Source organism: Hirundo rustica, chromosome 3 (assembly GCF_015227805.2).
Source record: "Hirundo rustica isolate bHirRus1 chromosome 3, bHirRus1.pri.v3, whole genome shotgun sequence".
NCBI lineage: Eukaryota > Metazoa > Chordata > Aves > Passeriformes > Hirundinidae > Hirundo > Hirundo rustica.
In genome coordinates, this window is record NC_053452.1 from 70,053,666 (window position 1) to 70,080,477 (window position 26,812).

At 40.2% G+C, this 26,812-nt stretch overlaps 2 protein-coding genes across 3 annotated transcripts in view; one reads left to right on the top strand and one right to left on the bottom strand.

Annotated features, from left to right (window-relative positions):
- The window catches only part of CDC40 (cell division cycle 40), a 38,259-nt gene extending 13,460 nt beyond the window's left edge, over nt 1–24,799 (bottom strand). Inside the window, exons 1-6 of the mRNA XM_040060365.2 lie at nt 24,109–24,799; nt 14,987–15,073; nt 13,546–13,675; nt 4,405–4,488; nt 2,309–2,448; nt 1,601–1,697 (exon numbers count right to left, since the gene is read on the bottom strand). Coding sequence (XP_039916299.1) covers nt 1,601–1,697; nt 2,309–2,448; nt 4,405–4,488; nt 13,546–13,675; nt 14,987–15,073; nt 24,109–24,303 — 733 coding nt within the window. The 5' untranslated portion in view covers nt 24,304–24,799. The remainder of the gene's footprint in view (nt 1–1,600; nt 1,698–2,308; nt 2,449–4,404; nt 4,489–13,545; nt 13,676–14,986; nt 15,074–24,108) is intronic.
- Nucleotides 24,800–25,118: 319 nt separating this feature from the next.
- Nucleotides 25,119–26,812, top strand: part of WASF1 (WASP family member 1) — an 87,759-nt gene continuing 86,065 nt past the window's right edge. For both annotated transcript variants that reach the window (XM_040060543.2, XM_040060548.2), the window contains exon 1: nt 25,119–25,274. The gene's annotated coding sequence lies outside the window, so the exon portion shown is untranslated. The remainder of the gene's footprint in view (nt 25,275–26,812) is intronic.

The window sequence follows — 26,812 nt, forward strand, 5'->3', positions numbered from 1 at the left end:
AAGAGGTTATAATCTTTGAAAGGCTCAACAACTCACACATTTAGGGTTTTCTCAACGCAGCTGCTCTGCTGTAAAGGGTGAGATGAGAGAGGGGGTAAAAGAAAAAATAGCTTCTTCATACAGATATAGAATCCTACTTGACATCAGTTAAATTAAGTAATTTCAGCAAAGTCTGCCTGGGATCTTACAGTCCAAACATTAAGACAATCTTTCTCCTACCCATTTCACTCATCATCAAACAGCAAGAGAGTTCCCCTGACCAAAAAGACTTCGCTTACACTAATGCTATGTAGATTAACCCATGCAACTCTAACCCTGACATTTGCTTGCAACTCACATTCTGGCCAGCTCTGTGCTGCGTCAGTCATGTCAACAGTATTACAAATCAAAGAAAGAAAGAATCATTTGGCTAGCATGAAGCAATATTGGCCAGCAGCAGCCAACAGCTGCTCTTTAACTAGATTTAAGAAGCAATTGGACAATCAGAAACACAGGGATGCATTGTGCATGAAAATGGATTATTTCAGAGTAGATGTATGTTGGGTAGCAATGACCATAAACTGTGCACTGATTAAATTAATTTCTCAGTTTCTGGAATATTGTTACGGCAGTTTTGGTTGTAGTCCTGCACAGTATTCATGCCTAAACACATCTTCAAAATTGAGTATTTCTGGAACGTTTGCATGCGAGAAGATCACAGTTTATATGGCAAGGTCTTTCACTATGAAATTCCAGGTAGAGAGCATGAAAACTTGGATGCAAGTAAATAATTAGTCCATAGGAAGCTCAGTGGCTAAAATTTCATGTATGTTATGCTCAGTGCTGTTCAATAAATAGCATCATGATCTACTACACATAAACAGAACAATATTCTAATGTCAGCAATGCTTGTCTCACAGCCACCACTTCCTCCTCAACGCACATTAGAAAGGATGCTCACAGCTCGTGTGTGTGAGCCTGGCTGTAGAAACTGCTACACAGAGACCCTGTCTACCAAACTATCTGCACCAAGCAGTGTAACACAGGGCTCTTTTGTATGCAGACAGCTGAAGTAACAGTTTCAAAATGTTACTGAATTTTACTTAATTACCAAATCATTTTCTTTGAAGGTACCACATACTACAGGCTTCTGTAGGGTAATTAATTGATATACAATTATTCACTGTATGACAGCAAGAACGTTTACATAAAAAATTGAGGAAGTATAAAGTTCAAGTGATTTTTCTAAATTGTTCATAAACGGTAACTCAGAGCCCTACCTGCTGATGAAAATACTGACACATAAAACTACAGTAATTCTGAGGCTGAAACGAAGCCAAACTCAGAACTTAAATATGTTTGCTCTGTGAAACAGGAAAGGGATATGTGCATCTAGAAACATTAAAAATAAATAAATAAAAGCTGTACCCTGGAAAATTACATTTGCACACTGCTCTTCACAGTACGAAGTGGAATTAGTCCAAGTTTATTTATCTCTTTCCCTGTCCTTTATGCTTTTGCCTTTGAGTGCTGAGGCTGTCTGCCATCCTTACTAATTAACACAGCAGGCAAGAAAACACAGTGAGCTAGAAAATGAGAACAGCCAGCAAGATGCCATTACCATGTAATATAGTCTTCTCCTCTCCAGGTTTATCATCTTCTAGTTTTCCTCTCTTCTGCCTCTTAGCTGTTATTTCATCCAACTCCTTCTGCTCTTCCTGGAAAAAATAAAACACAACCTCTTTAAAAAAATCAGCATTCAGAATCACATAACAAAATCCAGAACTGTACTATTGTTTACTCACTATTAAGAACACATTTTTTTGCTAAACAAGATTAGAAATATTTCTAAGTATCAATAAAGTGTATACCCCTATCCAAAGCATAAAGGCTTGGAAAGCTATGTACACTTGGAAAGCTATGTACACTGAAAAGAACTAGTATCTTTTTATCCATAGACTAAAGCTAAGCACTGACTGGACAAGAAGGATACCTGTCCGTTGGATGGCTAAGAGTGTGTGTATTTGTGTGTGTGATATTGGGGGTTTTCATTTGTCAGTTCTTTCCAAAAAAGTTTTACTTTCACTTTTTTTTCCCCCCCAAGCTGTTTCTTCTAATCAGACTCTACACACAGATTTACAAAAAGCGTTCCAAATAATTGAATGCAGAATATCTGGAACATCTTATTTGGACATATCACCCAAAATGCTTCTATTACCCCAAAGCATAGCATGGATGTGCTTGGACAAGCACTGGCACAGCTGGATCTCTGTTGAAACCACTTCCATACAGTGACAATTTGTATCCATTTTGTTAAAGCAGTACTTACTTCTGAAGGTTTGGCTACTTCTTTTTCATCAACATATTTTGCCCATGGTCCCAGGAAACCATCAATATTAGATGCATCATTCTCCTTGAATTTCTTCCTTTTTTCAATTTTCTTTTGTCCTGTTTCAAACACTGTTAAACCTGAAGAAGGAAACAATACACTGACTAACTGCTAACACAGAATACATCAGAGGTTACACCATAGTCAGTTTAAAAGAAAAAACAGCCACCACCACTCCTTTCAGTATAAAGGAAAACATGGAAAAAGAGTTTGAGCAAAACTGGCCGAAGCATTGCTCACTTTTCCAGCTATGAACACTGCTAACTATGCACAGTAACAGAGCAACCACTTAAACTGTGTGCCCTTGCTTGTTAGAATATTTAACAATGCATGTACCATAAATTTTTAACAGTAAGTCTGCAGACTGTTTGAATACACCAATTTTCATGCTTTAGACAGTGTAGTTTTTGAAAGCAAAGTCTTCTTGGCTTCTGATCCCTCTGAACAATCTTGGTTTGAAAAAAACAGTCCCAAAATGAAAATAAGACAAGTGTCCCAAAACCCCAACCACAACTGTATTTTAATTTTGAAAAAAATTCATAGAATTATATAATGGTTTGGGTTGAAAGTGACCTAAAAGGTCACCTAGTCCAACCACCTTGCAATGAGCAGCAACATCTTCAACTAGATCAGATTGCTCAGAGCCCTGTCCAACCTAAACTTCAACATTTCAAGCGATGGGGCACCCACTACCAGTCTGTAGTACTTGTTCTAGTATTTCACCAACCACATTGTAAAAAATTTCTTCCTTATAACTTAGCCTGAATCTATCCTCTTTTAGCTTAAAATCATTACCCCTGTCCTATTGCTCCAGGCCCTCTTAAAAAGTCAGTCACTATTGACAGTCATCTCCCTCCAAGCACTATCTTGTTCTTTCATAGAAATACTAGCTTTTCACAAATATTGCACCCTCAGAACTTCATATGTCAAAACCACTATACAACATAGATATGGGAAGAAAAAAAACCCTGTAGGTAATTATTTTAACATCTTTTAAGTTTTCAAGCTTGTATATACAATTATGCTCAATTTTCAAACCGTGTTTTTCTGCAGCAGCAGTAATACTCATCTAGTGCAAAAGAGACAAAAGAAGCTTTACACAAACAAGGGGAAAATAGGCAATGTAAAAAGTTAAGTAGTGATCAGAAGGAATCACACATTAATCGAGGGTTTTCTTAAAATGAAGTACAAAATTCTGTTATGAAAATGGGTTCTTTAAATTTTTTTTTTGTTTAATGGTTTAATCTTAGTAATTTCCTTCTCTGGAAGGAAAGAGTGAAATAAGCTTGGATATATTCTGAGGAACAGGACACACAAATAAAGGTCCTTTGTATACCCATATGAATAGGATATTTGAAAAAGACACGCAAGGGAAAGCATTACCATGACGTTTACACAGGTACAGTTTCCCAATGCGAACAAGTCCCTTTGAGTGTTAAATATCTTGTATCAAACTATTAATTACAAACCCCATGCCTCTGGTAGTCAATCCTCCCAGTGGCATGCCACACTGTTACCACTTGGCAACCTTCCAGTGGTTTTTCTTTTCCAAACGACCCAAAGAGCTTAACTTTGCTAAGCAGAGATAACACGCAGCTCCCAACAGGAGTGCCAGAGGTTGCAAACCGAGTGATCAGTTCGCTCCTGAGGAGCACTTATGGTGATTAGCTCAACATAGAGGTATCCTAATGCAGATACATGACAATATTAGCTAAGACAGAATTTAAGAGGACCAAAAAGCTGTTTCAAATTATACAGATAAATTGTACTCATGCAATAGCACACTGCAAATCCTATTCTGAAATTTGTCATGACAACCTGAAACATTTGCTACTTCAAGAAAACAAAACACTTCAATATCTCTCCTCCCCCTCTACATTAAAATTGCAACACAACTCTTCTTTATTGTGTTTTTGGATATGGGTAAGTCTCCCATAATACCTTCCTTTGCTAGTATTTATTCCATTTCTTAGCAAAGAAGAAATGAAAACAGTTAAGAGATGTAAGTAATTTATGCAAGATTCTGAATTAATTACCTTGATTTTTTTCAGCTTCTTCCACAGAACCAATATATTTGGTAGCAGCTTCAGGGTTATCTACAGAGGGATCTAATGCATAACCTGGAACACGTGGGAAAAAAAATATTTATTTCAAGCTTTTCAGTTTTGTACAATTCTGTCCCTCCGCAAATTCTTTCCTGTTAACTCTGAACAAGCTGGGGATTAACTTTTCACTTGGCCTGAGTATTAAGATTACTATGAAGTAGTACCATGAGGCCCTCAGTACATATTGCTATCAGAATGCTTAAATTTGCACAACACAGGCAAACAAATAAATGTGAGAGGCAACAATTAACAACATAAGATACATTATGTAAGACATAAAGGGTGGGTAATCACAAGAAACCAAGTCACAGAATCTGGTGGGAAGGGACCCCAGGATGCCCCTGCCCCATCAAGGTCAACAGTGAATAATGCAAACATTAGATTTTGCAATGCCACAGCAACCTCTTCTTGTAGTAATATGGCATAAGGAAAAGACTAGCTCAAAATCTTATGTCAGAGACACAGAATGTTAAATGGATACTGCTTTAGTGCTCCTTGGTTTGCAAAGCCAGTAAGTCACGTGGAAACCAGCCCGTGGCTGCTGCATACCCAGAGCCCTCTGGCTTCAGGAGCAGCCTTCTGCTCTGCCCACTACTTCCGCCAGGTCAAAGACAGTGCTGCCCATCTTTGGAGTCCTGGGGCGGCAGCAGCTGGAAGGCAGAGGACAGAGATGGGGGAAAAAAAGAAATCAAACTAAGTTTTCTAGGGCTTTATGTGTGTTCTGTCTTCCACAGCAAAAATTACTTAATCCTCCTCCTACCAGAATTGGGAAAGCTTCAGCTTGAAAGGAGCTGTTTTAACTACTGTGGATGGTACCAGAAGCAGCAGTCATGGCCTTTAACTTTTAAAATAATTAAGTATTGACATCTTCATTTCCTGACTATAGCTATTGAGCCTCAACCAAAACAAAACAAACAAAACAACCCCAAGAAAATCTGCTGTATTTACTCTTATAAATAGTTTATAAAATGAACCAGCATTTCATAGCTATTTAGGATATTTACAAATTTAATACATATATCCAACTTTTTTTGCTCTATTTCTCCTGAAGTGGATAGCATGATCTTGTAAGACAGACAAATAAATTCATTTGGTTTCCAAGGAACAGGCGGTGCATTGAACACTTACTGACCACCATGGCTTTTTTTTTTTTTTGGGAAAGACTGCACCCTGGCGGACATAACACCAATTTTTATTAAAGTGACAAAACGTCTCTTGAGGAATCAGTGAGAATTTCTCTATATCAAGGATGGGGGGAAAAAAAAAAAAAGAGAGAAAGATATTAAGGCACCAGTAAAAGTAATCACACACACATAATGAATACAATCCTACAGCATACAATCCATACAATCCAATTCCTGTATTTTTGTTGATTCACAGAGACAATTATGAGCAGGGGGAGGTTATCCAGTCTACTCTGGAGACCACTGGCTCATAAAGGCACATACCAATGCACACAAGTTGAGAACAAACCACCACCTTTCTAACAGCCAAAGGAGACTGTCTGCCCAAACATTTTTCAGAAAGACTACTCTCCTAGAACATGGTCCAGGTAATTTCTTTTTAGATGCTGGGAAAAAAGTAGTACTGAAATTAGTAGAAGAGCCATTCCAAGAACACAGCAGGTATTCCCATCCAAATAAAGCATTCCACCTGCTGACCAGCCCTGTAGTTTCAAACCTGGTAAGACCCAGCTGTGGAACAACGTATGTCCAGATGATCCATGACCACACACAATACAGGGAGAGAAATATATGCCAGCGTCATCTTACAAAATATACATTCCCACCATTCCTCTCTTAAACAATAAAATAACTTATTCTAGACTTTTAGTAGGATTTACTTCTATGGAGCCAACAGTGCAATCAGACTTCCCCTAATTTAGCTGCTGCTTTTACTAAGCCACTATTTCAATGAGTTCTCTTCCAAGCTATAAGGTTTCTGTTAACAGCAGAGAGATATTACTTTGGATTTCTGTCAAAATCAATACAGTGGTTTACTTGTCCTCCAACTGTATTGACACCATCTCCGGGACTCTATTTGCTTGGTACTTGTAAAAGAGGGACAGTATTCCCATGAATAGGGCCCCTGGGCCAAGCACAGCTTCCCGTGGAAGTGGAGACTTCTTATAGTTGAGTTGAATTTGGTCCAGCATCATTCTCATAGAAAAGCTCTGAACAATTTCTACTTTCTAGTGGATATGTGAAAGGGAATATTTTCCTTCTGGCTGGGACTCCTAAATGCAGCTGCAAAAGACAGCTTGCTTTTATCCTACTCAGCTGGTATCCCACATAGTGTGCCCTGACTGCTATGTCTCCTTCAGTTTTAGTTAGGAGGCAGATATTTCCCGCAACGTTTTAGCAATGAAAGATACAATTCCACCTACATCTATAATTTTGGTGCACCTGAAAATGGTTGGTTAAATAATTAGACTTTGATGTGCATTCCAGAAAGGCAGCTAATTAAAGTCTGTTTACACCACACTGTGCAATGCAGCACATGGAGACCCAAGGCAGCTCAGGTATGAAGAAAAATACAGCTGGACCAACCCACTCTGCACTGGCATCTCTGCAGAATCAAAGTAACCAGAGAATAAAGTGCCTGCAATTGTTAACAGGTAACAGAGACTGTAGGTGTTGCATGTAACATGAGTAGATTTAAAAAAAAAAAAAAAATAAAAAAATTAAGCATTATTTCCAAGGCAGTTATTTTAGCCTCTTAAAATATCAGTGTTAGTGATGACATAATCCTGCTATGACCAAGTTACTGACTACTCATAAAGAGCTTTGAGATTCATGGAGAGTAGACTATTTCTTATTAAAAGGGACAATAATATCTTGGGAAAAAGAGATTTAAAAATACCAAATGTTGCATGAATGAAGCAGTCCACTTTTAGGATGATCACTGCTGCTCAAATAGCTATGAAATGGCTAAAATATTCATGAACAGTTTGTGTGCAGCATGTAAAAAATAATATGTAATTCTGCTTCTGAAAATGTATATGTGCTCATATATTGATGTTTTTATCAATACTCAAAATGGGAATTTTCAAGAAAAGACTCCTTCAGCTGAGAGCACAGATATGGAAGAATAAACACGTGCCGTATGTTAGGACTTCCTAGTCTTTTTTGACATGCTCCAAGGAATACAACATTGAAAAAAAAATGCTAGTTAAGCATTTTACATCATAATGTCTTGTGAAAGGGAATTTTATTTTCTAGAGAGACAGCCTTCATTCGATAGTCAAAATTAAAATAAGAAGACTGCCGTACGTCAATGGAATCCAACTAGGGCAGATTACCTACTACTGCAGATGCAAAACTGGTTACCAATTTAAAAAGTCAGACTCCCAACAGAGCAATTATTAATGGCTTTCCATTAAATTGGGAGAGGAACTTTCACAAGATCATAAAATGCCTACATGGACTATTTTATTCAATGTTTTTTTATGGATTATGCCATCAGCATACTCTTTTCAGGTAGCTGTAAAGGGCAATAAGGTCTTCCACCCAGGACTCCTTTTTTCCAAGCTAAACAGTCCCAGCTCTCTCAGCCATTGCAGATTTTAACCTTAATGTGGAAAAAATCTCCAGTGCCTGTGACCACTTCCCCAGACTCCTGGAATAAAAGGAATCTTACTGAGATGGGTAGGTCTCATTTAAATTAAAAAGCAGATGGCACTGAGAAGCTTGAGAGTACTTTTTGATAAAATAGCTGGGGTACTTAAAGAATACCTAAAGAAATATAATACTTTAAAAAATACCAAAAGAAAAGTAAGCAATTTGCAATGACACTCAATTTTTAGAAACCTATATCCTCAAGGAAAAGGTAGCACAGAAATCTGAAATCTCAGGTAAGAGGGACAAGTAATAATCACAGAAACCTATTTAAACTGAAGACGGGGAAATGGAAAACCCAAGCACACACACAAAATTACAGAGGCTAAAAATAATACACAGCAACATTGAAATATCTTGTTTTAAAATAATAAACTAACGTAATTGTTAGGACAGTACTGACATAATAGGATAGAATATATGCTTTACCAGGTAGAAAGAATACAGAATAAGATGGCCATGTCAGTGGGGAAAAACAAGCTGTATGCCATAGAAGCTTAAAGACAAATCAGATTAACAAGTTAATAGTGTTAATGATCATTAAATGATCCTGTGGACTGAAATTCCAGGTCTAAGTAGTAGTGAGTACAGTTGCCAGAACTCCCAGAGTGACCATTAAGACAGAAAATGCAGTAACCATGAAATGGTAACAGAAATTAAACAACAGTTGCCAGGGAAAGAAGCACAGTAATAATGACATATTTTAGTAATCTCCCTGTAGCAGACTGCACCAATCTCACACCAAGATGTGATGATTTTTACACAATGTACTTGTATCAAGAAGCAGTCACACCAGAGATTCCCATGGAAAAAAAGTCAGTTTAGCAGTGCAGAAAACTTGATTTTAAGATATTCTTTCTAAGGACACACATTTTAACAATGACCATAATGAGGTATAAAACCAACACTGTTGACAAAGCAAAAGAAGATATAAAAACATTTATGACAATGACTTCAATCTCAAAACAGGAGAGTTATATTAAGAAAAGATTTTTAAAAGGAACAGAAAATGAGCACCAAAGGGTAAAGCCTTTTTCAAATGCAGGGGCACTTCAAAGATACCATGTAGAAGAAAAAAAAACCTAATGCCTGCCAGCTAATAAAAGACGACTTTAAAGCAACCAGAAGGAAGTGAGCACAGCTGAATAGTAAGTAAAGAGAAACTACCAGAAATAAGAAACTATTCTTCAAAGAGTTGAAGTTGCATCCAGATGTGGAAAATACAAAGACCAAACTCCAGCAGACAAAGTAAACACTACGCTAAGGCAGCCTGCCCCCCAAAGTGAGGGAAATCTTGTAAGATATAAAAACTAACACATGTCCTCTGTCAAAACTGGCAGGGACAGAAAGTGTACCTGACAGTGTGTAGGCCAACAGATGATGAAGGACTGAAAAGAGCATCTGTGAGTGTTGTATTAAACACACGTTGATTATGGTGGAGCTTGGGTAGACTCCCGAGCCAGAACCTTTCTTTATGGGCAACTTGACACCATATTTACCCCAAAGTGAAATGCCAGGAAACTAAAGAGTCAAATAAGTGGTAACAAAACATCAGGATCAGAGGCAGTCAACTAAGAGATCTAAAGTCAAACCACAGAGCAGATACTCTCACCTCAATGACAGAAAAGGAATGTATCAAATACAATGGCATCTTTCAAAAGATGTTTCAGAGGAGACATGAAGAACTACAGAGCAACCTGCCAGACATTTGTTTGGTTACAAGATTCAAATAGAAACTACAATAAAGAAAATGAGTATGCACTTGGATGAGAATTATATACTGCAGGAGAGCAGACACCACAATTTTCTCTACAGGTTAAGTACAATGACAAAACCTCCAGAGTATTTCTGAAGTGACAACCCTGAGAATAAGCAAAGCTTAGTTTATCTTGGATACCTTCACAAAATCAAGTTAGACTGATTACAAGGTTCCTCAAAGACACTTTAAAAACCCACAGGTCTTTACATGGTCAAATGAAGAAAAGTTATTAAAACACTGTCGAGAATAAATGGCTGGCTTGCACAGCACAGTAAAGTTGCTGGTGGATTCATGCTCAGGCCCATGACATTCAACATATTGATAAATGATCTGGAAAAATGGAGCAAGTAGCTTTGAGCAAGTTACTCACAGAACAAATTCACAGTGAGATTAACATGTAACCACTGAGCACAGCTTTGCTCTCCATCTTAGGAGCAATACAGTGGAACTAGAAGAGTTACAGAAGAGAGACAAGGACAGCCATAGGCATGAAAAGACTGCAACTGGGGAACAAGAAAATTGATCAGATCTATCCAGGTGGAAAAAAAGAAAAGGAGACTGAGAAAAAGCTATGGCAAAGATTTATAAAATAAGAAATCACACAGAAATGGTAAATAAGAAATGATTGTTCATTTGCTTTCCAGCACTGAGAGACTAGGGGATATGAAACCAAACTAGAAAGCTGTTAAATTCCACAAGTTCGAAACAGAGATACTTCCTCACACAAGGAGCTGCTAAGCTGCAGAGCTGCCTGAAAAAGGTTGCTATGCAAAGAAAAGTTATACAAGTTCAAGAAGCACCTGGAAAAGTTTGTCAAAAAGAAAAAACTGAAAACTCCCAACAAATTATCTGAAAATTAATAAATATATAAGCATTGCCCTTGGTTGACAGACTGCATATTGATAAGAAGTATTCAAATGTATCACTATTTTCTTGCTTCCTTCTACTCCCCATTAGATACCCACTGCTGACCACTTGTCTAATGGAATAAAGGGCTGGAAGGACCATCAGTCAATGACAGCATGGGTGTTCTCAGCTATCCAAGCACTACAAGAAAAGTGCACTTTTAAGAGTAAATATTTACTGCACAAGAAGTAGATAAGAAAGACTAGATGTGAAAAAATACTTGGGTTTTGTTTGTAATTAATATATAGGTTTCTCAATTAATATGTATTAACTTTCAGGATTTTATATATATTATAAAGCTGGTTTCATGGGGGTTTTTTTGTGAAAGACACTGAGACAGTTGAGCTGTTTTGGATACAGGCTCTCATTTACTACCCTCGTCCTTCATTTAGTCACTGCTTATCTACTTGCCAGCTATTGCAGATTTGTTGGAGACCTCCTGACTTAGTGCAGTGGTGCTAAACAGAGTAAGCATTGTAATTAGAATGGTAAACACAAATTATAACGGTGCTAAAACAGAGACCAGAAGTCTCAAGATCTGTAGCTTTTAAAAGAGAGGTTTACTCCTGTTCTTCTAATAGGTTATGACTCAGTCTTGCAAAAGATCTATGGCTTGGGTTTATGGCTATTAATTTTACTTGCATTGCTCTTCTTGGTGTTTTCTGAGAAGATATTTATTACATCCTTCCAAATGGAAAGAGAGGGTACTGAAAATGTTAGTAACTTTCTGACAACTTAATGAGTGCTGTTTTTAACAGATCTTCTACTGAGCTAGAATATCTTGCTCACTTACTACATCTCCTAGCTTGAACTTCAGCTTCTCAGTGCTGGTTCTTGCTGTTTAAATTGCCTGTATTTTCATAGTTCCATTGTCACTGTATCTAGATCATTACCTATTGAACATTTCTAGAAAGCTGAATGATACCTGCACAGCTGTCAGTGCTACAAGGTTTAAAAATACTTTTTAATGCTCACTTTTAATACAGCGTTCAAGACAGTTGCTATACAGTGATGACATAACCAACAGAAGAAGTTTTGGGTAGACTTACTAGCTTTCTCTTTCTTCAAATGAAACTTCAAATAAAAAGCCTCAAATGAAACACTGTATACCTACAGGCACTTTTTCCCAGTATCTGTTTTACACACACAAAAATGTTACATTTAATTTCAACCCACAGAATGTTACATTTAATTTCACAGAACAAAATCTAATCTGCCTATTCAGATCTTGAATAGAGGCTTCTACTTGTCTGTCAAGTTCTAATATCAAAATTACAGTCAAGTAAATTAAAATTATGCAATGAAGCTAGATATCCATTTCTTAATATTGTCATTTTGCTTATATTCCACATCCTAACAACTCAGTGAAAAATACCTATTAGAAGAAACTATGTAAGAAAAAAACTCTCTCATTAATATATTTCAATTTTTAACATTTACAAGAAAGCTTCTAATAAAACTCAAGTACAAAGAAAAATTGAGGGTGGGATAGTCTCGGATGGGCATTTTCTTCCACTGTAATACCTAGCTACCACTGATGTTAGCAACAAAGTCCCAGTCTCATGCATCACAGCTCACTCTTCCAGCTACATCTCACATCTTGTCCACAAAACTCAAAATTTGAGAAAATAAAAATTAATATAATTGATAATAATTTATCTGATCAATGGTTAGTGACATTTAAATAGTGATCAGCTTACTTGAAATTACTTGAAATTAGGACAGTTTTTTTCCTGCTCTTTAATCTGAATCTATATTTAGGCATTCATAAAGCCCTATGAAATTAAGGATACTTGTTTAGGAAGGTGATTTTTGAGACAAAACAGTTTGCAAGAAGTAGTATTTTGAATGTAAATACGAATAAAGAAAGAAGCAAATCTGTTGTGCAAAAAGTTGAGTGTTATGACATTTTAAGCTAACACAGGAAGTATCAGATCTTGCCTAATAAACTGAATTTCAAGTATATAAAGGATACTTCATCTGAACAAGCACTTGCAATCAAACTTAAACAGAAATGAAAGCTTGCAATGAAACACAAGAAAAAATTAACCATTGTTAATGGCAGCTTTGTTCTTTCAAATGTGTGCAAACTAATGTTTAGAATTCATAGTCTTTACATATTTTTCCCATTAAAAAAAAAAAATAATTCTTACAGTTCATAAAAAGTCTGCTTGAACCTCAAGCTTCCCCAAGACTCATATGTTTTATTTTTCAAGTGCCACTATTTACAAGGGAAAATGTTATTCAAGATTACAAAGCAGTTACTACATTGACCACCAACACAGTTCTTTGGGTCTGTCTTTGCCAAGACTACTTTAGTAATGCATTCCCATTCTCTGCAAATCTGATTCATTCAGTTTGTATCAAGAGGCAACCACTGAAGAACCTGACAACTCAGTAAGGCTTCCTCATGGTCTTGAGATAGTCAGAATCACATGAAAGAGTCTGTTTGCATAACAGATCTACAGATAGTCATGTGAGAAGTGTGAAATTTTGATTTGTGTTTTCTATACTTGATGCAACTAATGGAAGGATTAACTAAGTGGGACTTGCTAGGAGATCATATACTGGATTACAGTTCAAAAGGGAACTAAAAAATGAATTTTCCTAAATAAATACTACGATCTCTATTCATATGGATTCTTATTAAAAAGCCTTTTCCCATTTTATTAATTCTGATAAAAAGCAATTTACAGAAGTTACAGTCCTATTAATTGTTCTATCAAGACCATAATTTGCCCAACCTAGGTATGATAAAGATGGAGGTGAATTCCACCTTTAAGGACTTACCATAGGTTGCAAATGTTCGTCTTTGTTGTTCAAACATGAAATCATTGATGTGAGCTGGTTCTGCATATCCAGAAAGCATGTTTCTAGGTGCAGCCATTTGCTGAGTCCTAAATGGGTTTTCTGGTCCAAACTTCATAAAAAATGTTAAAACAAGGTGGAGCAGAATTAGTAATTCGTTATTTTTGTGTATTTACTTCTTCAGAAAAAAACCCCACCACCACCAAAAAACAAAACAAAACAAAACCAACAACAACAAAAAAACCACCCACAGAAAAAAAGAGACACGTCTTTCAAAAACGGTAATGCAAAATCACTTCAACTTTAAATTTCTTTGTGACTACTGAATAAACTTTTTCACCTGTTATTTCACATGGTAATCACACAGTTGTTCTGAGTAGTCGATTTCGGGACTGAACTTTCTAGCCTGTATTACTGGCACAGAGCTCAGGCTGATATCAACTACTTGACTTGCTGATACTTGATAGAGCCAACACATAATGTCCTTCAGTATGGGACCAGTACAAGCATTCAGGCAAAACCCAAGGCTGTCCCACATTAGGTTTCCCTAACTAACACATTCACACACAGCAGCACTGAAGCAAGTTAAAAACGGTACTACTGTTTGCACACATCATGGCTTTGATATGTTGCAAGCTCGCTACGAAAAGGCCAATTTATGTAGTTCCTCAAAAGGTTTTGTAAGCATAAAGCATAGCTAATGGAGAAATTTGAGACTGATACAGTATATGTCTACTTAGAAAGCTAACCCCTGGTCAAAGAGAAGACAACCTGTACAAAGAAATTAAATATGGAAAAAAGTTAAATGCTTGAACAGCTATTTTTATCTTTCAGATAGCCTGTCAGTTACAACAAAATGGAAAGTGGTTCACATGGCACCAGGCAGTCTAAATTCAGTCTTAAGAGGTTTTTCACTCGACAAATTTAGCATAGCTGAAATTACTAAAATTCATAATACTGATGTGAATAATTAAACTGAAACTTCTTTGATTTTAATGTTAAATCCTCCTCTTAAAAGTCTTATATTGGCAAGTCTTACAAATGTTAATTCCGCCCTAATGAGAACAATGAGTAAATAGCAAAAAAGTGAAAATAGTAAAGGATCACTTCAATGCAGCTCATGTTTAACTCAACATCTTTATAATGCTATTTTCCCAGCTTATTTTTTAATTTTCATAGCTATAATTCTAATAAGTATTTTAAGACTCTTCTTAGGAGAACTTTATGCAGAATATTAAAATTCAGGCACTAAAAATACCAACAGTCTTGTGTAGAATCTCTTTTTCAGTTTGCCCAAATTACATTCCAAAATGCAGCAAGTATCCAAAAAAGTTGTCTTATAGGAAATTCACACAAAATCTATACAACTTCTTCCCTTTAAGCCAAAGGTGTTTCTGCTCTAAAAACCAACATTGTTTCTTACCTCAGGTGCAAACATCGTTTCATAAGTGGGATTGTACTGAACTTCCTTGATAGCAGGATCAAGGTGGACTCCTGTTTCCACATCTTCCTGAAATAAAACAGACATATTAATAAACCTTTTTTTTCCCACATACAGACATTTAAATATATGACACTACCTTCTTTATTTCCAAATTAGGGCTGTAGTTCAAGCTGACACTTTCAGTATTATGAAAGAAAAGAGCACGTTGGCCAAAGTTTCAATTTTAAAAAAATATTAATTGCAAAACCAATATTAGGCGGTCACTGAAAAACTCGTCTAAAACACTTGAAGATTTCTGCATGTGAATAATTATTTCTTCTTATTTAAAGATTTCATGCACACATTTTAAAAACAGCAGCAAGATTGAAGGAAAGGGTTTTTTTTTTTAGGATGTTTGAAAACCAGACTTGTAAAGACCAATTAAAATGGTCACAAATTTCATATAAAGGTATGAAAGCCAGAACTCTACAAAAGGTAGAAGGCATAAATCACAAAAAACTATTCAGAAAGACAGTTGCAATGAAAAAAAATTACCTATCAACATTACATACAAACATCAAGTATAACAATGATTTTCACAGAATCCAATAATCCCTTATTTCCAAAAGGTACATTTTTTAAGCTGAAAGGTATAAATGTAATTCAGCTTTAGTACTTAAACACATTTGCAATCTTGTTGTGACAAAAATTTGACTTGATAGATGAAGGGATGAGAAAGAGGGATCGACCAAAATAAACTTCAAGTAAGTCACAGGGAAAAATTCAGAAGGGCACATGCAGCTGAAATAGAAGACAGAAGAAAAAATATGGCTGATAAGGTAGCAGTGCTCAAAAAGACCTGGTTTCAGAGCTTTAAGAAGGCCCTTTCACATCAACAGAACCCCTCCCCTCATCAAGACCGCAGTTAACACAGGAAAATGTTATTTTGCAGAATTATTACCATCATTGCTTCCTGTGTCTTTATTCTAGAAAAATAGCAGTACTCTGAAAAGGATTCAGAATGCACTAGTATGCTGACAAAATTCCTAGTAATCATACTGAAAAAGCGACCTTAGCATCATTGCTTAGTCAGTGCTTACCTAGAACAGGATCCCAAAGCAATTGTTACTTACAAAAGAAAGCGGCACAACAGAGAATCAAATTTTAGCAGTTGCTTCATTAATAGAAAATTATTTCAAATAAACTCAGTCTTGCTTTATATTATAGTATCTCGAAAGAGCAAAATGGTACACTCTTAACTTGTTTAATATTGTTAGCTATTCTCTGACATGCTGCACCCAGAAGCTCTTTTTCTCCCCAGTTTAACAGCAGGTCAATTACAAACTTGCTCATGCATACAACATTCAAAAGATTTTAAAACCTGATTTTCTAGAACAGAGAAAAGAAAAACAGTACCTAAAGATCTCTGGCTTGTTATCTGATTATATTTGAATTAAAACTGCTCAACAAAGGAAAATAAAAGCATGTTAAAAAGTCTCAAAACAAAAACATGACATCAGAAATCCCATTAATTATTTTTCTACTAAGGCCACTGTCTTAGTAGAATTGTTAAGTCCAACCAGAAAGCTTTACTCTCACCACATTATCAACTATTTTAACAGGCAGGTCCAGCCACTGCAGTGATCTTGCCTGAACCCTCAGCACTAGCAGATCTCAGCCTGACCTCATTTTTCTCATCACACAACCTTTCCGATTCACTGGGCTTGGATGTCAACAGCTGCTGGTACATTCACAGCCCTGACTTTGACAGCACAGCAGGCCTGATCCTGTCATTCAGCAAAAAACCCACACGGCCCCAGTTAGAACAGGAGCATACCAAAGCCACTTCCTAACCTGTGTTACCTACAAACTTACACTTCCTTTCACTGCTCCATGTCGTGAGGATATTTTCCGCAGACAATTTTTTCAAGTCACATCATACAGTTTACTCTTCCAGCTACACTTCACATCTTGTCCACAAAACTCAAATTTTGAGAAAATAAAAATTAATATAATTGATAATAAGGCAAAATTTATCTGAACAATGGTTAGTGATATTTAAATAGTGATCAGCTTTCTTGAAATTAGGACAGTTTTTCTCCTGCTCTTTAATCTGAAAAAGCAAAAAAATCGAGGTTTGTAAAAATGCCAAGAATTTTTCAGTTCTGCTATTTTTCCTCCTCTTATCTTCCTGTGAAGTTCTATTATATGCTGCTTGGTAATTGAGAAAAGAAACAGATTGTGCCATAAAAGCTGATCCTCTGCTGGAGGATTATAGCAATTCTGGTTCTACTTCGCTGCTGGTGGAACAGTGCTGAGTCACTTGAAAGCCACACAATATGTTCACTCCTAGACCACCACAGGCACATTCTTTCTGTGTGAAAACCACCGAGCCTTGAAATTGAGGCACATGTTATATTAATCAGAGCTATGCTCCTCAAGACTTCCAGTCTTATGCACGTTTTCATATATTAGGGCATCAAATGACACTCTCATAACATGCTGCTGGAGCACATAATGGTTATCTTTTCATTACGTCATTTTGCTTGAAACTAGGTAATAATTTGAATGTGGTCCAACTACCCACTTTACTTTCTCAGTATTTAAAAAAAATGAAATCTTGATAGGAATATAAAATATTGACAGAACATATTGCCAAATGTTAATCCATGGCAAGAGTTCAAATTGCAGCAGACAAATTATCTTTTGGTCAACATCTGGTAAGTGCCATTTTGTACAGCATTACGAGACTCTAGTAGGCAGCAGAAACATTTAAAATATGAACCTAGCCCATCATTCATTTCACCAATTGCCAAGCTATCTGTATTGGGGTATTTGGTTGTGGCTTTATCATTTTTTTTTTTCTGGATGAGAGGAAAGGACTCATCGGCAACCTCTGCACATGGTGAAGATCTCCGGGTACAACTGCATGCATTGCCAGAAGACCATTTCAGCAGAGCTCATCTTTCTAGGATCCAGAAAGCAAGAAAAGGTAATACAGGCCTCACAACACTGTCCCTTTATGCTGGCAACAGACTTAATTTCAGATGCATTTGCCATAGTTCCAGCTAGCAGGGAAGGGATCACAGGAGCAGCAGTCTGGCAGAGCTATGACTGAGATAAGGTAACCTAAGAGATCGGCTCTCTGCTGTGCTGTAGCTTTTCCTTTGGTCACAGGAATGATTTATCTAAAAGCCTAAGGTGAGCAATCCATCACGTAGCTTATGTGCCAAGTGTGACACAAGTGGCTCTGTGGGATAGGAGATGATCAGTAGTTAAGGTGAAAGAAGAGGGCATCAGTGATTTCAGTGAAGGGCTAAGTATTACCCTAGATCACTTCCACTCTCAAAAGGCACAGGAACCATAAAAAGGCGGGTCAAAAAGCTCTCAAACAGATACAGTGTTCCTCTGGAGAAAAAGTTCAGCTGGCAGAGAAGCAGCTGGTCTTTGCTGCAACTCAGAAATTGTATTAATATGGGCTTTATGGCATGCTGTAATACCATTAAAGGGTTTTATACCCCATACAACCTGGAACCAAAGAATTAGGGGTTTAGGAAGTTATGTTTTATTGAATATGGCTACCTTGAAAAACATAATAGAAAGAAGCTGCAAACTTAGCTGTGTGTCACCTCTCTGCTTTTCTTAGTGCTAGTAACAAGCACCTAACTGAAATACAGTGTGATTGTGCACCACATGTCAAGTAAGACACATGCTACTGAAAAGTGTTTAAAAGAAAAAACAAACAAACAAAAAACACCCCCGCGTGATCAACGGCCTAAGAAAATACAACTTGAACAGAAAAACTGAGCAACCTAATTCAGCATAGAATAGATTCAGATTATGCAACTTTACAGAAATAAGGACATCAAAAAACTGAAAATGTTCACTCCATAGATCTACTGAGGTTTGGTAGACAGGTTGAATGAATGTCTGTCCAGAGAGATGCAAGAATCACTGCTAGCACAAGGCAAAAAGAGGCAGATGATGTCATTTCACCAAAGTACTTACTGTGTTGGTTGTGTTGCTTTGGGTTTTTTTAAATGGATGTGATGCTTACTTACTTGCAATATCAGTTTGCTTTACAGTTCAGAGACGATCTGATGAGGTAAAAAAATTCTTTCAATAGTTAAATGCTGTCCTTTTGTGCACTTTGTTTAACAAAACACAATCACACTATCATAGGGGAATAGCACACCATACTCTGGAGTATTAGCATTGCCTAAGGAAATCTATCTTGAGTCAGAAAGAAGCTTTTGATGCTAAGTGTAGTCAAGGGGGTGCTTCATTATAACTCCCCAGAGATCACCAAACGTCTGGTTCCTTCCTCCTTCAGTCCTACCATAAAACTTGGCCACTTTTAAGCATAAGAAAGAGGACAGGAAATAGAAGGGATTTTAGACTACAAATAGAGTAAATCAGATTAATATTCCTCCTTAACAGGTTCCTTAAACATGACAAGTCCTCTTTTTCTTCAAAAAATCTCCCACCCAAATGCCATAAAACAATAGTGTTACTGTCTATGAAAATCACTTGATTTATAGAATAAAAAATAGTTCAATAATAAAAAATATGCTAAAAAAGCTTCCTAGATTTTTTTTTTTTTATGTGCATGCAAGACAAAAGCATTTCTTTAATTAAACAGCAGCAAAATCCCTGTAGCAGGCAACAAAGCGAAGCCTTAAATAAAAAACCCAAGGTGCACAATGTACTACAAGACTGGATGGTAATTCTGTTCCTTAGAAAGAATATAATGTGGCTTATGTTTTCCAGCTTCATCTCATGCAAGCAGAGTTTTGATGTCTATATGTTGGGAGTTTTTCTTTTTTTCCTGGACGTTTCAGATAATAAACCTACAACATTCCATTTCCCCAGGTAAAGTCATTACCAGTTAGTCAAATAGTTAAAAAGAGCAGGCTGATTTGCATAACATTTGATTAGTTTTAATTATCAATCACACTGAAATGTGGTAAATTATGACCGTGTCCCATGAGCCACTGAGACTTAAGCAGTTTGTCACATATCAGCTCTTGCCTAAACCACTTGGACTCTCGAATATACTTTCTCTCATTCTAAAGATTTACAAATTTATTACCAATAAATAGCATTTGCAGTGAAGCTCCAACATTAACACACTGTTATCAGCTTTTATTCTTTCTACCCATTCATGCACTCTTAACAGTAAATGACTGCCTCACTAACTTCAACAGAATAAAAATAAACCAGCAAGAAAAGCATATGATAAATGGCTTTGCTGAACTAGGCTACATCCTCAGGATCTTGCAGGATGACAAGTTCTAAACATCTACTCTCTATAAGATATTTTGTGTCAAAAAAAGCTGGAAAACCCACCTTGACTAACAAGACAAACATTGCTAACAAGTATCACTTCCCAAGACTACGAACATTCAATCACTGCTACACAATTGTCACATGCCACTTTGTATCTTTCTTCTCTCCATGGCTGGCAAGATTAGGTTTTTAAAAAACATTAATAAGTGTGACTGAAGTCTATTACCTCCCCTTACGTAACCCTTTTCTGGGAACCTGCATAGTGCCAAAGGTAAACTAGATTCAAAGGGAACCAAAACTTCCGATCCCTTCTCGCATTAAAGGCAACACAGATGCTCCAGCTCCTGCACTGGACTGAGCCAGCCTCGTTATTTTAACCCCGTTAAAATGTCCTCTCCTCAAGACTACTGAAGGGCATACTGCAGAGAAATATCATCAAATCTGCTCCAATCTGAGTCTTGCCACGGACAGAGATCAAATAATAATTGTTCTCTCAAAAGCAAAGCTTATAGCTGCGATGTTTCCTGTGATTTTTTCACAGAAAATACAATTTCCTGAATTTCCTTCTACATTTATAATTTGAGAGTGAAGGTAAAACTGTCAGCAATGTTAGGGTGATTTTTTTTCATAGAAGTAGAAACTGTAGGAAAATTAATTATAATTGGGTTTAACAATGGCCTGGTTGTTGGCGACTGGGTTCCCTTCCCTTTCTTGAACAGCCTCTATTTACAACACCACCGTGCTTACCTACTGCTTGATGATGTATTTGGAGAAAGAAAATATCTTGATTAACCTGTCCACTGTTCCCACAAAAGAAAACATCTGCCTTATGGAAACTTGGCATCTCGGGGAGAATAAGAGCAGAGCAAGGGTATATGATACTTTTGCACTCTCCCAACAGCCAAATATTTTCAGGTCTTGGTGAGACTTGAGGAAATCCGTATTTATTGACACCTCATCCTTCAATGGATCTCTTCTAAGTACTTGTCCAGACTCTCCTTGCAACAATGCAAAATTCTTCAACACAGAGGTCTTCTTGGCATGACAATAAGCCCTACTACATGCTGCATGAAGAGCTGCATCCTTTTATTTGCTTTGAACCTAACTCCTACTAGACAGCTTATGGCTGCTCTAATGGAAGAGACAGGAAGTATCCAACTCAGTCTCTATGCCATTTAATGTAGGTGTCTAAAATACTTTACACCTCAGCTCTCTCTTTCAGCCTTCTCAATACTTCCTCATGCAGAAGCAGAACCCTTCTTCAGGCCTGCTGTCCCTCTCTGAATGTCCTGCAGTTACAACCTATCTTATTCTGCATGATGGGATCAGAAGCACAAACTTTCATCCTCTGTTGTCTTCCCTCAAGTGATTTCAGCGGTGCTAAAAACAGTAACAGAAACATGCAACCTTCATCCAGTGCGCTTTCCAGTTAAGAATGAGAGTAAAGTATTACTGGGTTGGAGTCACCAATATTTATGGCTGTTATCTATTATGAGCAATTTAACATCAAGATCAGCAACAGGCCTATGTCAAGAAGCAGAATGTAAGAAGAGGGTGCAACAAAAGCCAGCCCTTCAAACTTTTAAAACACAGTTACCAACAATTAGTACAGCTTTCAATTGCAGAATAATTATTGTCACAGAAATACGACTTTATGTAACTATGATGTACTTTGAAAAAAGGACCCAGCAGATTTCTACAGAAAAATGAAACACATATTGAGTAGCATCTTAGGGCTCTATTTGATATGCACACTTCAGTACCCAAATGCAGTCAGCTGAATGTGCTAACAATGATGCCTGCTATTAAAGAGAGTGAGGACCCATTCCTGTTTAATGCATACATAAGTTACATAAGCTTAAACGTAAGTTTAAGCTCTATGCCAATTACCAGGCCAAAATTCTGAACTAGAAACAGGTAAGTCAGAGTGCAGAACACCAAACATTTAAGGTTGGCACTCTCAACTGCCAAAAATGCAAGCTATGGTTTATATTGATTGTATAACTAACCCTTCTAATCTCCCTTCCTACCATCAGCTTTTGTTACCCATTCCTGGTGCTTTGTGCAATAAATATCTTTGCACTTAAGAGTACTTGACCCTTATTCACATCAAAACAACATTTGCATAAGTGAAGTGATATTAATGAACTGTAAGTTTGCTTTCTGACTTACTCAGTTTCCTGTTTTTCCAGGCCTGTACTTACACTCAAAACACCATGTCTTTCACTTCTGTTCAGTAAGGGCTTTCTAATTCTAAAGAATCTGGGTAAACTCCTGAGGGGTGTCTGGCAAGGTTCCACTGCTGACCAGTGGGACACTATCATTTTTAGACATGGCGTATGAGACCTGCAGTTATTTCTTAAACCCTAAAAGTCTGAAAAGAAAGCCTGACATAATTCTACAAAGAAATGACCTGTTGCTACTCAAGAGTAGGTCGTGGTCCTAAAAGAAGCTCCAGTATGCTGTGTTCTGAAAGCCTCAGGTCGAAACCGTTGCTATTTGCAGCTATATGCACCTCATCTATGTTCACAAGTAAAACTTATAAACATTATAATCTAACATCTTGATATTGAAAGGCCTCACACCCTTTTCATCTTAGTTAGCATATTGTGTGAGGCAGACGCAGTCCTAGATATGTGGTGGATACTCCTTCCAGAGCACAGCTTTAAACTGAATGTGCTGCTGACACCTAACTCTTTTCTCCAGCTGATTCTTTCTGCACCGGCACTGGAGATTCATCTGCACTAGCACAGCATTTGTGCAAACCAGATCAAGGAACGGATCTGAGGACAAAAAACTTTATCAGAGTCATGTTTTTTCAAAATTCAGATCAGTTCCCTGATGTCAGTCCCTGAGCAACTACATAAACCTTTGTGCTGGCATGGCAAAGGGAAAACCTGTTGCTACAGGCCTAAGGGTGGCAGAAAGCACACCCAGTGCTACTTGCCACTTACCACTAATGCTCAGGAAATATTATAGAATTTAGTTAGCATTTCTTCTGAAATGCGCACAAGACAGCCTACTGGACGCTACAGCTTGAGAAGCCAGATTTCCAAACCTCTAAGAGATAAACAAATGTAGTCACTATATACGATACAACATCTACAGAAAAATATGATAAATTGTGATAGAATATGAATGAACTAGTAACAGCGAAGTGAAAGAGCCCATCCACCTCTTGGTCACTAGGCAAGAAACTTTTCTGAGCATGTGGCAGCAGGACAGTAACAATGACAGATATCATGGCAAGATGCCTGCTTTTTATTAGAAATTTGTTGCCTGTACAAAAAATCCCAAAGCTAAACCAGCAGCCTCCCCTCTCCCTTTCTGGTATCACAAAAGTCAGCCAACAGGATACTGAACTTGAGAAAATCAAGGTTCCCCCAGCAATAACGAAATAGAAACAACAACCAGCTTCGAGGCTGCCCTTTAGGACAGGATTCACTTGCAGCTACCCTATCAAGTATCGACTTCACCCCACCATCCCGGAAAACACCTTATACTGGGAACAGCACACAAGTATCTATGGAACTGTAATCAAAACACGCTTTGAGACGGAGCTGACACGCTTTAATCAACTTAACCCCCTGAACTATAATCCACGGGAGCTCCCCGACACACGCCTTCCCCGCCACAGCTCCGATCCCCACGCCTCAAGGCAAGGCAGGGCAGGACCACGCGGCGGCCCCGCACCCCTGCCGGCACCGCGCCCCTTCCGCCCCGCTTCCCCCGCCTGGGGCTGCTCCAGGGCTGTCCCCAGCACTGTCCCGAGGCCGGCGGCGCGGACACAACGCCGGGCAGGCAGGCGGCCCGGGCCCTAGAGGATTGCTTACCTTCACGGCTACTTCCGGGGCCGCATCGACGGGCAGGGCCGGGGGCGCGGCGGGCGGCGGCCGGAGGTGCAGCACGGCATCGCGGCTGGCGAGCACGGCGGCGGAGCGCTGGGAGCCGCCTTCGGTCTCGGGTTCCGAGTCGGGCTCCGAGTCGGACCCGCCGTAGGAAGCGAGCGCGGCGATCGCCGCCGACATCTTGGCGCGGGGGATGACGGGACGGGTAGGTCCTGGCAGCTCCGTAGGCTGCCAGGCGTCCCTTCCTCCGCAGAACGAGAGGGCTGGAGCTACCTCTTAAAATTGTGGCTCGTTAAGATAGAAAACGGGAGGATTTTTGAAGGATAAATTATGGTCTTTTACGGGATATACAAGCTATTGATGGGGTAATACCCCGCTTGGCCGTGCACGGTGCTTAACCTTTCAGGACTCCATAGCAGGACTACAAGCCCCAGCATGCAATGCAGCGCCGCGCTTGGAAGTCCCCCCCCGGCGCTCTCCTGCACTTCGCGGGGCGACAGATGAAAACAGTCAACAGCCCAGAGCGAGCTCCCAGCCGCCCACTTCTTCCTGAAAAGCGTCCTTACCGTCTTTTCGGCAGAGGGCAGCGGAGCGGGGAGCCCGGCCCCGCAGGACCCTTGACTGTCGGCCCCCGGCTCCGCGCCGTGCCCCGGGGAGCTCCGCCCCCTCGTGCTGATTGGTCGCATGCACCCCCGGCTTTTTACGTCACAGCGGCGGGGCCCCGCCCCTCCCGCGCCGGGGAGAGGGAGCCCGGCGGGCCGGACTGTACCACCTGCCCGCCCGCGGGGTGGGGGGCGGCGGCGCATGGACCAGCCCGAGCATCGGGCGGTGGTGGGGGGGGGCGGCCGGGTTCGGCCGCCGGGTAAACAGCGCTTCCCCCCCCGCTCCCTCCCGCCCGGCTCGGCGCGCCGGGAGAGGCCCCGCCCCCCGCGCGCGCACACACGCGCACACACACAGAGACACGCGCGCGCTGCCCGGTGTCTATTGTGAAGCCGCCGGGGACGCTCCGCGCCCGCCGCCGCCCCCCGAAACACGGAGCCGCCAGCTGGGAATGGCCGGCGCCGCCTGAACTTCCAGCGTCCCGGCGGCCGCGGAGGCAGGGGCTGAGGCTGAGGGCGAGCGGCGTGAAGGTGCGCGGCGAGGGCAGGCGAGTAAGTGCCCCCCACCCCCGTACGTTCATTCCCTCGCGCTCCCTGGGGCGGGCGGGAAGGACCGGCCCCAGCTCCCCATCGCTGGCGGGGCTGCGCGACGCGCCTACCCCACAAAGGGACCGGCGCTCGCCAGGTGTTGGTCCCCTCCCCTTTGTCCGCGCCCGCGCGGGGGGCGGCGGCGGGAGGGGAGTGATGGAGGGAAGCACGCCGCGGAGCCGCTTTCCCCCGTCTCCCCGCCGCCCCCGCGGGCAGGGGCACGAGGGGGGCGTGTTGCGAGGCGGAGGAGGGGAGGGGAGGGGGCCGCACTTGTGTCGGAGCCCGGCGCGTCCCTCTCCTTCTCCCGGCCGCCCGGTGTGCCCGCGGCCGGCGCGGCGGCGGGATCGGCCGGCGGGGAAGGTGCGGCGGAGCGGGGCCGGGGTCAGCGCGCGGGCGGGGGGCGGCGGGGTGACGTCACCGCCGCCAGGTGCGGGGAGAGGCGCCCCCTCCCCTCCCCTCCCGCCCGTCCGTCCGTCCGTCTGTCCGTCCCCGCCGCGGGGACGGGGGCCGGCCAGAGCAGAGGTGCGGACGGGCGGCGGGACTGGCGGTCGGCGCGCAGGGGGATTAGGTCCGATTCCAGGGCAGAGCTGCCCGCTGGAACACTGCTACCATTGTTAGGAGGGCTTGGAGATCGCGGGGGATGGCCGGCAGCGAGGAGAAGCACGTAGGTCCCAACTTCTCCCGGCCCGCTCCCGAGCGCCTTCCTGCGCGCCCGCGGACAGGAGGAATGAATGGGAAGTACGGAGCGCCGGCCGAGGGCTGGCTGTAACGCCGGGTGCGTGCATTGCACGCGCTTGCACCTGGAGCCGTACAGTGCCATGACTTCCCTTCGAGCTGCATGTGCTTTCAGAATTAAAGTGAGCCCACAGTGACATCTAATTGCGACACAGCGGCATTTAATCTGATTAAATGCTCTACTTTGGATTTTCCACCCATTTCAGCAGTCACGGTTTGAAACATTTGTTTTCTTAGTTTGATGAGGTATCGCTTGTTTTAATTTGTATTTGAAAAAAGGATAAAATAATCGTAGGCGGCATGTAGAAATTGTTGATAGCATGGTGTGGAGCAAGGTGCTGCATTAAGATCTTTTCTGTTAGACACAGGTATGTCTTAGTGTGCTAGAAATTAGGTAAAAGTCCCGCACATTTCAACACCAAGACCTTTTGTTTGCATCTCCAGCAGCTGAAATATGCTACACTGAACTACCGTTTCATATGCTAATGAGCTGACTTTTTCATCTTAAATCTATGAATGATGAATCCATAAGTAAGGAAAGCTATATGATGCTTCACATGAATCACTGCTTATTAATATCAAAAGTGGTTCTTCCACTGCAGTCAATTGGTTTATTGGCAGTAATTGGTAACTGATTCCATGTGACTGCATTCCTTTTTCTCATGGCATGCAAATCGTAGGTATTGTCTGAAGTTGAAAGGTGTGCTTCCTGAAAAGTGAAAAATTTCAAGGTCTATTTGTGCAACCAGTTTGTGCTATTCTATCTG